The following is a 12,175-nucleotide window of genomic DNA, read 5'->3' as shown; positions in this document are numbered from 1 at the left end:
TACACAGTCCATGTCATTTGTGAGGAATTTAAAATCACCATAATTTGTTTCTTACATTTCCATTTTTCTCTAGGTATGAATTTGCATTATTTTAGTGTGCACGGATGGTTTTCACTGAAATGATTTAAACAGTAAGAGCTTCTCCATTAGTAGATTCCTAGTTCGAAATACAATTGCGGTAAGTGATTGCGGTTTGAGGTAAAAAATAGGAAAAACAAGGGTTTTTGGGGCACCACACCAATTTGGTTTGGTTGGTGAAATGCAATCCGTGCATGATGATATTTCAACCTTTTTGTTGCAGATAACTAATGCTTCCAGCGGAGCAGTGTCCTGAAACCTCTGCCCAGACAAATGCTGCAGAGGTTTGTACTGAAAAGACTCTGTTACAGCCTCATCATGAGTTGGACTAACCCAGCCCAATACCGTCCTTGCTAAATCATAATAACTTTTCATCAAATAAACAAGACAGTGAAATTGGGCACAAGAAGGAAGAAATAAACAACACATACATGTTCAATATTCAGATCACCAATTTTGGATTTAACCTAATCAATTGCATGATTAAACAAACTCTTGTCGAGATTTTTAAGAAACACGATTATCCGCGTATGTTAGTTTATGTTAGTAATGAGGTTCGACCGCCCTTTTATATTTTGGTGTTTTTGTTCTATCACGGTCGTAGGTTATTGGACCGCGTCGGCAAAAACTAGGAAGCCACACAGATTCACACACCAAGTTCAACGGTGGGGAAAAAGTTTCAAAGTCGGGGCTCGTTAATTGCGTTTGGCGGGGTGCGAGGGAGCTAAGCTTGACCAACGTGTAAAGTTGGGAGAGTTTTGGTTGGACCCTCTTTCTCTAACCCCTTCACTGTATATGAAACCGCATATTGGGGTAGTGAAAAAGGTTGAAAAGTCATAAATAAAGTTCACATGAGGCAGAGTCACACATGCCCCATTAGGAAGCACGCCCTTGTGCACATAAGGCCCGCTGGAAGTAAAAGAACAAAATGAAAAATTAGGTAGGGTTTAAAAGGAGATGACGATGATGATGATGAATTTTCAAGAGTAAGAAAGGTGAAAGGGTTAATTTGGGGGGAGTGGGAGTAGGAATATGTTAGTGAGTGAGTGGGATTTTGATGGAGTAGAAGAGTAAGAGTGGGATTTTAGTTGGGGAAACGGACATCATAGAAGGAAGGGAAACATGGGTTGGGACACGTCACCACTGGCAGCTGGAACATGGAACCTATGATTTTTCTACTCCCGACAAGGACACATTCACACAAACACACGCACACTCGCAGCTCACCACCCTCTACTCACACACTCACACTCCTTACCTCACTCCAACTCAATACCCCTCTTCAATCCAAAACCCCACTCTCACGAGAAAAATGTTTTTCACACCCTCACCCTTGGAGAAACACTACTACCCCGTGCACTATAAATACCCTTTACCCTATACCCTTTCATCTCGTTTTCTTCTCCGTTTTCTCCAACCTTCCACTCTCTCTCTCTCTCTCTTCGCTCCGGTTACCGTAAACACATCTTTCCTCTGCCTTCCCGCCAAAACGTCACCTGTGATCACCAAGGATTGAAGGTTCGGCCTTCAATTCTTGAACCTTGTTGTTCACTATCTTCTTCACTCACTCACTCACGCTTACCCCGTGTGTGTTAGATCCTTCCACCAAAAGCGGAGTGAGATTTCATTTGAAGCGCATCCAAGGTTGGCCATATTCTCTTCTCTCTCTCTCTCTCCTGGAATATATCTCTAGAAGAAAAGCAAAAGTTTGTTAGTTGTTACCCATAAACATCTCGGTTTCTTTCTGCATCACCAACACCAAAAGTTCTCAAACGTCTCAATTCCCCCAGCATATACATCTACTTGTCCACTTTTCCCCCATACCCTCTAAATTCTCTCGCCCTTTAAACCCACCCTTCATGCACTCCACCACCACACCACAACTTTCCCTCTTCCACCCCTTACTCTCACACTCACTCAAAAATAAACAACCTTGACACACCAACACACTCTTCACCCTTCAATTCCTCACTCTCTTCCATCTCTGTTTCTCAATCCTTTAGATATGTCCGTACACTCAACGCTCAATCCCCACCCCATCAACCCCGCCACCCCAAATTCCAATTTTGATGATAACCCACCCTGCAAAACCAAGAACAAAACCCAAAGGAGGCTCCTTCGGATCATAGTCACCGACCACGACGCCACTGATTCTGACTCCGACGACGAACAACGACAAAACAACCCAACAACGAGGAAACTCAAGAGGGAAATTACCCAAATCAGCATGCACCTTCCTCTCCCGGACAACTCCCTTTCTTCTTCTTCCTATTCTTCTGGTTTAGCTTCTGTTTCCACCTGTTCCTCCGAACAAGTCTCAAAGTGCAGAAGACCCAAAAAACCCCCACCACCCTCCGAAGCGGCCCGCCGCCGCAGCAAGTTCCGCGGCGTCCGTCAGCGGCCGTGGGGGCGATGGGCCGCGGAGATCCGCGACCCGACCCGTCGGAAACGCCTCTGGCTCGGAACCTTCGACACGGCGGAGGAAGCCGCCACAGAGTACGACAAAGCCGCCGTCAAACTCAAGGGCCCCAACGCCGTCACCAATTTTCCCCTCACAACGCCGCCTCCAGCGGCGGAGTCTCCTTTCGCCACCATCGACAGCCTCAGCACCGACGGCGGCGCGTCGTACTCCGACTTGGTGGCCTCGCCGACGTCCGTTTTGACCTACGACTGCGACTCGACGCCGTTCGACAGTTTCCATTACGGCGACGTGGACGCGCTCGGGTTCCACATCGACGCGCCGTTAAGTCTGGCGGACGTTGACGTCGCGCTTACGTGTCATCCCGGAAAGGAGGAGGAAGAGGCGTTCGATGAATTCGATCTCGACGAGTTCATGAAGTGGCCTTACTAAAAATCTCAGGGACAGTTTGGTAATTGTGTCGTGTTTGCCCATTGATGCAGTGTGAAAGTTGAAATTCCGAATGTGCCCCTCTCGTTGTTGGAGTTTGAAATTTTGTCGTACTCGTTGGATCTTTGGAAGAGTGTAGAGTTGTAGTCTTATTCTACTACCACCTGAAACGGCGATTCTTTATGTCGTATTTGGCAGAATTTAATTTGTAATTATCATGAAAAGTATAAAAAAAAAATTAAGTGTCAAAACTAGTGAATGAGCAGAGATCAGCGAAGCAAGGATTATATTGTAATTTGGTATATAAATTTTGATAATTATTTAAAGAGATTTTGATATTATCTATATACAATGATGGGTTTGTGTAAAAGAGACACGTTCATAAAATTTGGCTGCTGAATCCAACCATCAATCTTCATATTTGAATCATTCTATTTCCATCATGAGATATTTTTTATTTATTTATTCTTTTCTTTGTTTGGTTTAATTGATATGGTGCTTTATGAGTTATTTATTTGCATGCTTTGACGAAATTACTAGTTGATGGCTCTTTCGGACACCACAAAAACCACACCAATAATCTCTTATTATTAGTGTTGTTTAAATAAAATGCTTTATAATAAGATTCTTGCAAGTGGGACTCCAGTGATTTTTGAAGTATACGATGTTGATTTTACCTAGCTAAAGTTTAAATATTAAAATGCATATTCTGAAAATAATTGACTTGAAAAAGAGAAAAGAAAAGTCCTGAACAACTATTCGAACTTAGTGTCCGGTACATGTTTTTAAAAGGTTAATATAATTCGTGGGATAATCGTATAATATTCACATCTAATCGCGAATTGAAAACATGAATCATTCACCATACCATAGAACAAAAGAATGTCTGTTCATTGAATGTTACAAAATTTCATAGGTTTTCCATTTGGCAGAAGAACCGAGCAGTAAGATAAGATAATCTATACAATTATAGGAATATTTTTTAGTTTCATATTTTTATGCGACGAGTCTTTTATAAATTACGTGTTTTTTAATCCTTAAAATTCTCCAAATTGTATGGTTATTATGTTGTACGAAGAACCTTTTCTATAATTAGTATTTGCCTTGCTGAAATGAGAATGGTTCTGTTATAGTTACCCAACAAAATAGGCTTCATTATCTACCAAAGTTTTGAAGCATCACACTTCAAATCTCACGTTTTTCAAAATTTATTATGTTACTTTCTTCTTCTCACACTTTATCTTATACACGTGGCAATATGTTTCTTAATATCATTTTAGGGAACAGTCTGTTACTTATATCAGAATTTTTTTAGAATCCGGGCTTCCTATTCTATCATTTAAATATTAATTTTATTTTTTATCAAAATTATTTGTGAGACTGTTTTTTTAAATTTAACTATTTTTTTATTTAATGAATTTTTTTAATTTAACCATATACCGTTATATAAATAAATTCTTCCTTTTTTTTTTGGTTTACAATTTATTTATTTTTTATCCTTCAAGCAGCAGCATGTTTTAAATTATTTTTACTCTTTAAATGATTTTTTTAAAATTTAACTATTTTTCGATTTCATTACTTTTTTAAATTTAACTATATTTAAAATTAAAATTATTATTTATAATAAAAAAATTATCTACAAAGTACATAAAAACTATGTATAACAAAATTGTAAAATTTAATTATATTTCCTTTTGTTATCATAAAAAAACTGAACATATATAACATTTGTTTTCACTGGTGATAATAAAGAAAATTTAACATTATATATGGATATGTATGGCAATGAATATGGAAAATATTTAAGTGGGAATAAAAATTAAATAAAAAAATTGACATACATGGGGTGTATATTAAATTGGAGTTTGGAAGTTTAAGTTCAAATAAACCTGATTTTGTAAAATTAATTTCAATAAAAAAAGTCTTTAATTACCTTAGTTATATTTAGACATATTTACTTATAAAGTAGTGAATCGTCAATGAGAATAGTATTAGTATAAATCACTTTTAAACATCGCAGTCACTAAAATGGTATTATAATATTCTGTTAAAATGATTTTGTTTCCAAAATACACAGAAAATTTTGTATCAACCGGTGATTAACTTGGATAACATTATATTCGATATATCTAAATAAGGTATGAAGTATTTTGATTTTGTAAAAGAATAATAAAATATATTTATGGAGATTTTGGTTTATTATAAAAAAATATTTTTCAATTTTATATAAACTCTCACACACATCTTATAAAGATATTGTACTTAAATACTCTAATTAATATATATATATATATATATATATATATATATATATATATATTAAAAAGAATGGCTCTTAATGTGTCATTATTGTAATAAAATTTACTTAAAACATAATCTCATAAATTGTTGTTACACGATAATAAGTTAGATCAAATTTATTTTATTGATAAACTTACTGTTTTTTAAACACAAATGCTAATAAATGTAATTTAAAGTTATAAAATAAAAATCTTACTCAAATTAGAAAGGAATCATTTTCTTTATTTTTTAAAATGTATAATTAAAAGAAGAAGAAATAAGAGGAGTGAAATGATGATGAAGGACGTCGGGTCATGATTCTGCTTTTGTGATTTTATTTTATTTTTTCTTTTGGCAGACAGACATTTTATAAACACATTCCTGCTCACGGTTTTTGAATTTTAAAATAAAAAATATTTTTTAATAACTTTGATAATGTTCTTAACAAAAAATATATTAGTCGGGGTATGTTTGTGTATTTCTAGAAAAATATTTGTGTAAAATTATTGACATACTTAAGTTAGTTGAAATTTTTTGTGGGATTTTAGCATGGCGAAACTTTTTTCAACAACTTTTTTCAACAATAAGAAATATGGAATTTATTCTATTTTAAATGGATTTTTTTTGGTTCACGTAATTTTTTAATAACGCAAAATTTTATAATCTTTATTTATATTGTAATTTTTTGTAACCTAAAATACCATTAAAATATTATATTAATATTGATTTTTTTTCTGTTGATACTCAAACTCTTAACTTTAAGACTTTTCTAAAATTTATGCATTGGAGTGGAGATGGTCGACAAGATAAAATAAATTAGAGGTTGAAAAAGTCTAGTCAACATTCTAAATGTGCGTTTATGTTTTCAATCCCGTATCATTTTAATGCTCAAACTGAAAATAATTAATATCGAATTAATTGGTGAATTAAATTGTAGTTTCTACAATTTTAATCCATTAAAGTTTTGATTTTAACTACTTTTGTGATTGGTTTTATTCTTTCTGTTGTTTTAAAAAAATGATATCATGTTAGATTTTATAGTAAAATCTATTAGAAATATCTGAAATTGTTATATATAACAACCATTTGTTCTTATTTGATATTATGTTAAATTTTATATTGAAATTAGTTTATGTTTGTAAAGTTTGCTACGCTCAAACTTTTCTTTTTCTTTCTTTAGTTTTAAGATTTTTTGTGTCTCAATTTTCTCTTATTTTAAGATTAATTTTATTTAGTTTCAAAATTGGATCTTACAATTTATTAGTTGATGAGTTGGAGATTTTTTTTCCGATCAAATATTAGGTTTTTATATGAATGTTGGAGTATTAGTTTTCTAAGTTCTTGCAATAAATCATATTCAAGCAACATCATGTGGAATAACTAATGGTCTAGAGAGAGTTTCATTATAATTGACCCATAAGGTAGGAATTAAGTTTCTCTTTAAGGTAGGAATATGTCAGACATTATTCAAAGTTCACACACTTCCATTAGAGGTTCTGGTGTTAATATCACATTTTCCTATAATATCAAAAGATTTTTCATCTACAAGGTAGACCTTCCCAAACTTTCCTGTAACATAGTTAGATAATAGTTCTAAGGAATGTGTAGTATGAAATGACGCACCTGAGTCCATAATCCATGAGTCAATAGAACTATCTAAACTACACAATAGTGCATCTTCAATTTCATCAGTTGCTGCATTTGCTGATTGATCATCATCTTGCTTCTTGTTGTTGTGCTTCCTTGGAGTCCTACATTGATTTGTAAATTGACCCCTTTTCTGACAATTCCAACAAGTGATATCATTCCGAAATTTTGGTTGTGATTTCCCTTTAGACTTTGATCTGTCTCGACCTTGATTACGACCTTTCTGGCTACTTCTTCCTCTAGTTTCAGTACTCAATGCTAAACCATAACTAGAATTGGAAGATTCTCCTAAACTTTTCCTACGAACATCTTCGCTTATGATCAAGTCACGGATGTTATCAAGTTTCAACTTGCTATTAGTTGCAAAATTACTAACTGCAATAAGAGTTGCACTCCAACTTTCCGGAAGAGATGATAATAAAATTAATGCTTTCACCTCATCATCAAATGTTATCTGCATTGATGTCAACTGCGCAATAATTGTATTAAATTCACTAATATGATTATTAATTGAGTTACCTTCACCCATTTTTAGGTTGACTAGTCTACGAATCAAATACACTTTATTGGCTGCAGATGGCTTCTCATACATATTTGACAACGCCTTCATCAAATCTACGGTTGTGTTCTCATTCATGATGTTGAATGCAACATTCTTGGCTAATGTCAATCGGATCACACAAAGTGTCTGTCAATCTAACAAATCTCATTATGGTTGCGCCATGTCAGTTGGCTTCTGCCCTGTTAAAGGTAGATACAACTTCTTCTGATACAGGTAGTCCTCTATTTGCATCTTCTAAAACCCGAAGTCACTGCCATCAAACTTCTCAATCCTCATCTTCCCTTCATTCAATGCCATTGCTCTTGCTGCTTTTCACGAAAGCTCATGTTGCTTTTGACCAAAGCTTATGCTGTTGCTTTTGACCAAAGCTCCTGCTATAATGATATGCCTCACACCAGACGTTTCCCGGACCACTATAATGATGGACAGGATCAAGCATATAGGGGATGGAAACGAAGTCGATCCAGCGATGATGGTCGAGTTTGAGGTAGAGCTTAAGGCACAAATCCTACGCTCCTACATACGGAGCTACGATAGTCGGCTGATCCTCAGATGCTTGCAGTTCCATTGACTGCAATTGTCGAGTACCTGGATTGGGAGGAGACGACGACAATGCTGGACGTCTCACCATACGACCCAAGAAAATGGAAGGACTTTGGCCCAAGGGCCAACAAACTGAGAGAGGCCGAGGACAGGTCGCACTTGCGCCACAAGCGCAACATGTTAACTCGCTTGATCTTTGACGAGGAGTGTCCCATGCCCAACAAGAGGGTGTTCAACGATGAGCACGTGATCAAGATGTTTGTGAAAGTGGAGGGACACAAGGATCTGGCTAGGGCGATTTTCTCGACAAACCTGACGGATCAGCAGGCGCAATCGTGGATGGAAAAGGTCGTCGAAGTGGTGGCTACGAAGCACCCTTCCTATATGATAGGGCAAGAGATAGATGTCAGGGTGGCAAGGGTTGTCGAGCTAACTAAGCCACCCAGCTCGTATGACATGATGGCGCTCTACTACAGCTTCGACATTTCTGGGTGGTCTACAAAGATGTCGGTCGAGCCGCACCACATTAGCCACCAGATATGGGCGAAGCTCTATGGGGGACACCTGTTCAGCTCTACTATGTTGATAAATTAGGGTGCCCTTATCTACATGGTCGTGGATGGGTACTATGGATGGTATTGCAACACCCACTCAAATATGGAAGGGTTCAACGGCAAGGAGATGACTGGACTATGATACTAATCGCACTACTATCGTCGACGATCAAGTGTTGAAGGAATGCGGCACGAGAGAGACAAATCGTGCTCGATGCTCTGATATCGAGCACCTCAGCTATTCTCTTTGCCTACATAGACGACATGTTGAGTCGCATAGACCTCCCAAAAAAATATGCTACTGAGGCTTTCAGCTTGTACAAGTCTGTCGTCATTGAGACCTTTGACGCTTGTGAGTTATCAATAGAGGTTTCCAAGTGTTTCGCAAGTGGTCGCTTCGTAATATTCCTCAACGAGGTGTACCTGGTCGATCTCCACGTGGCACATGGAGTTAGGGCAGCCATGGGAATCTCAATTGAGCCAACTGAACGACACACAAGTCTCATAGAGAGGGTTACGAGCGTGGCAACAAGGTGTAGAGGTGCGGTACCAACACCGACAAATGGACCAAAAAAGATCGTGATAATTATTCATCACGATATCCTAGAGTTGTTTATAATTGTGTTTGAGTTCCTAGTTCATTACCACATTTAAGAACAACTCTAAGTACGCAGAGCTGCTCTTCGTCTACCTAGACGTTGCCTACAAGGAGCCCATCCCGCTCACGGTGTCTGAGGTCTTGTGCGCTTTCGAATGGAGATTCAAAGGGGGAACGCCGAGCGAGATTGTCGTAGCTACCTGATTAAAGTTGGAGACCTGTTCCGAGCACTATCCAGATGACTCTGTGGAAGAAATCACGAACCAGTGGCTAGACGGGAACAAAGTGAAGGCGCTGAACCGTATCTTAGCGCGGAGGTCCAAGGCTCAACAGATGCACAGCAAAGCCCAATTAGCTCAGGTTGGCAAACTCCAAATGTTACTTTCGAATTACGGGTTACCACAAGCACCTCGGAAGATCGTGAGCGGTTTTCCGAGTGTGTACACGATCTTCAACATAATATAGCGCTGGTCTCTGAAGCCATCGAGTAGCTCGACTTGGGAGGGGATAGTGAACTACAGCAGGGAAATGATGATAGGGTGATGCGTCCCCAGTTTTATCAACATGCCTAAAGTAGAGGCAGACAAGAAGCAGTGTGTAGAGCTCCTCAACAACAGTCACTAGTGAAGAGGCTAGTGGGGATAATGAGCTTAGTGGAGGCGAAGACCTTAGCGAGGAGAGTGGGTCAAAGGGTGAGGGAGTTGTGGTCCCAAGATAGGGTCGAGGAGGGGAAGTCGGCAACGAATCAGAAGGTGAGGTTGGGCCTCTTAGATCAGGGGATGGAGGTTCGGTACTTAACACTAAACTTGGCTTCAGTGACTCTAAGGGTGAGTCAGGAGGTAGCAATGTTGGGGGTCAAGCCAAGGAGGTACGCCTTGAGCAAGTGCGACACGAAGCGACTGCACCAGCTGGTAATGTCCGCAACCTCTGCATTTGTGGGAGTTTCCTGCCAGGTCGTAGTAGGAATGACACGTTAGAAAGCACTGGCGCACAGGGCGGTAGAAGTGGCGGAGGCCAACATAGGACAGATAGTGCATTCCTCAGAGCTCGTGCCTGAGGGGGACGAGGTCTATGTATGCAAGGGTTCTAGGTAAGCGTGTCCCGTTAAGAAGAACAGTGGTACAGAAAAGGGCAGGAAATGAGTATTCGTGGTTGGAATTGCTTCCTCTAGAGGGGGAGTGTACCAATGTGGTTGAAGGGACTCGCCCTTGAGGGGGAAATTGTTAAGAATTCAAGTGTGATTCTAAGTTCCACACTAGCTAAAAATGAGAAAATATAGCATTATATAAGGATAAAGACCCATAAACTCATTGTCTTAAGGTTTTGGGTTAAGAGTGATGTCAATTCCTTATGTGGGTTGGGCTCATGCTCATTGGTGTTAAATCTCCCCAGTGATCCTCTCTCGAAAGATCCAACAGTGGTACCATAGCCGATAGTTAAAATTGGCTCAGACAAGTGCAGTATGGTCCTTGTATCGAAAGTCTTCTTGGCAAGGATTGCTGGTAAGCGTGTCCCGTTAAGAAGAACGACGATACAGAAAAGGTAGAAAAAGAGTACTCGTGGTTGGGAATGCTTCTGCTGGAGGGTGAGTATACCAATGTGGTTGAAGGGACTCACCCTTGAGGAGAGATTGTTAGGAATTCAAGTGTGAATCTAAGTCCAACAATGACTAGAGATGAGAAAGTAGAACACTGTATAAAAATAAAGACTCGTAAACCCATTGCCTTAAGTTTTTTGGTTGAAAGTGGCGTTAATGCCTTATGTGGTTAGGCTCACATCTTATTGGTGTTGTATCTCCTCGGTGAAACCTCTTCCTTTGTCAACCTAACAAAATCATGAGAGCAATTACTTGATTTTAGTATTAAAACATTATCTTTTTTATTCTAGTGCGTATCTCAAGTAAAATTTGGAGAATGTAAATCATCATTAATTCAAAAATTAAATATAACAATAATATAAGGTTATATTATATTGATTTGGATGATTATATATTATTTAATATTCAATTATTGAAGTGTTCGAAGAGTCTATAAAGCTATATTTCTTGAATATTATTGAAAATTAACATTTTTATCATGTAAAAGATAAGTAAAACACGGCAGCATTACCTTTTTAAGAATTAATAATGTTTTAGAGTAGTTTTAAAAAAAAAAAAAACATATAAACATAAAGAGCCAAACATCCATAAGTACTTACGGAAATAATTTAGGGGGAAACATTTTTTTTTAAAAAGGAAACTATTGGCCAAAAGAAGATATAAGGAAAAGCTTCAAATTTTAATTAATTTGTTCATTTATTTACTGAAAAAGACAAAAAAAAAATTCTTGCAAGTGAGTTTTATGCCATTTTTATGATAATAAAAGAGTACTTACTTTCTAACAAAAGGACAAAAAAAAAAACAACACATTTCATTTTCACCTAGGATATCTCTAATATTTCATATACATATTTTTTCCTTTCATCTTTATACAACTAAAAATAGTATGTGTGTTTTCCTTTCATCTTTATTTCACTCTATTTCTGTACCACCAACCATACCATTAAGCACTAGAGAACCATAGAATTCGGCTCATTTTGAATATCATACATTAGTTGAGCAAACTTTAATCATCAAACAAATTTTTTTATTTTTTATTTATTTTTTTGAATTGGGTGCAAGTCATGATAAATACCAAATGTATATTAATGCACAAAAGTAAGTTGTAATAAATTTCTTTATGAACCGATCATAGGTTTTAGTCCAAAGTAATCAATCAAAGGGACTAAGAATTAAAAAAAAAAAAATCTCAAAGCAATGAGAACACCCAACCTAATGCTTTACACTAACCAAATATTAATTTGATTTTTGACAATAGCTAAGTCTTATTATGGCATGCTGATTTTATAACATAATCATAGCCCTAGAGCGGATGTATTCAAAATAAAGGTCATAAAGCAACACAATAATTAACCCAAAAGTTCAACAACTTCCAAGCTTTCTAATTAAATATCATAAATAAAAATAATGTTTGTGGAAGAAAAACAGAACAACACTTCATTGTTCATTAAAATGGATAAATATCAGG

The 12,175-nt window shown here is 37.1% G+C and overlaps 1 protein-coding gene across 1 annotated transcript; it reads left to right on the top strand.

Annotated features, from left to right (window-relative positions):
- The first annotated feature begins 1,409 nt into the window (after positions 1–1,409).
- Positions 1,410–3,254, top strand: LOC114194990 (pathogenesis-related genes transcriptional activator PTI6-like). The gene has a single exon (XM_028085388.2). It carries the CDS (start codon positions 2,084–2,086, stop codon positions 2,927–2,929), a length of 846 nt encoding a protein of 281 aa, XP_027941189.2. The 5' UTR covers positions 1,410–2,083; the 3' UTR covers positions 2,930–3,254.
- The last annotated feature ends 8,921 nt before the right edge of the window (positions 3,255–12,175 follow it).

Source organism: Vigna unguiculata, chromosome 8 (genome assembly GCF_037176805.1).
Source record: "Vigna unguiculata cultivar grain cowpea cultivar isolate G323 ecotype 2 chromosome 8, ASM3717680v1, whole genome shotgun sequence".
Taxonomy (NCBI): Eukaryota; Viridiplantae; Streptophyta; class Magnoliopsida; order Fabales; family Fabaceae; genus Vigna; species Vigna unguiculata.
Note: the sequence above shows the minus strand (reverse complement) of the source record. Positions and strands in the feature narration are given on the sequence as shown.

What these genes read in the sequence shown, in the direction of transcription:
- LOC114194990 (XM_028085388.2), top strand. Translation starts at nt 2,084, where the DNA reads ATGTCCGTACACTCAACGCTCAATCCCCACCCCATCAACCCCGCCACC.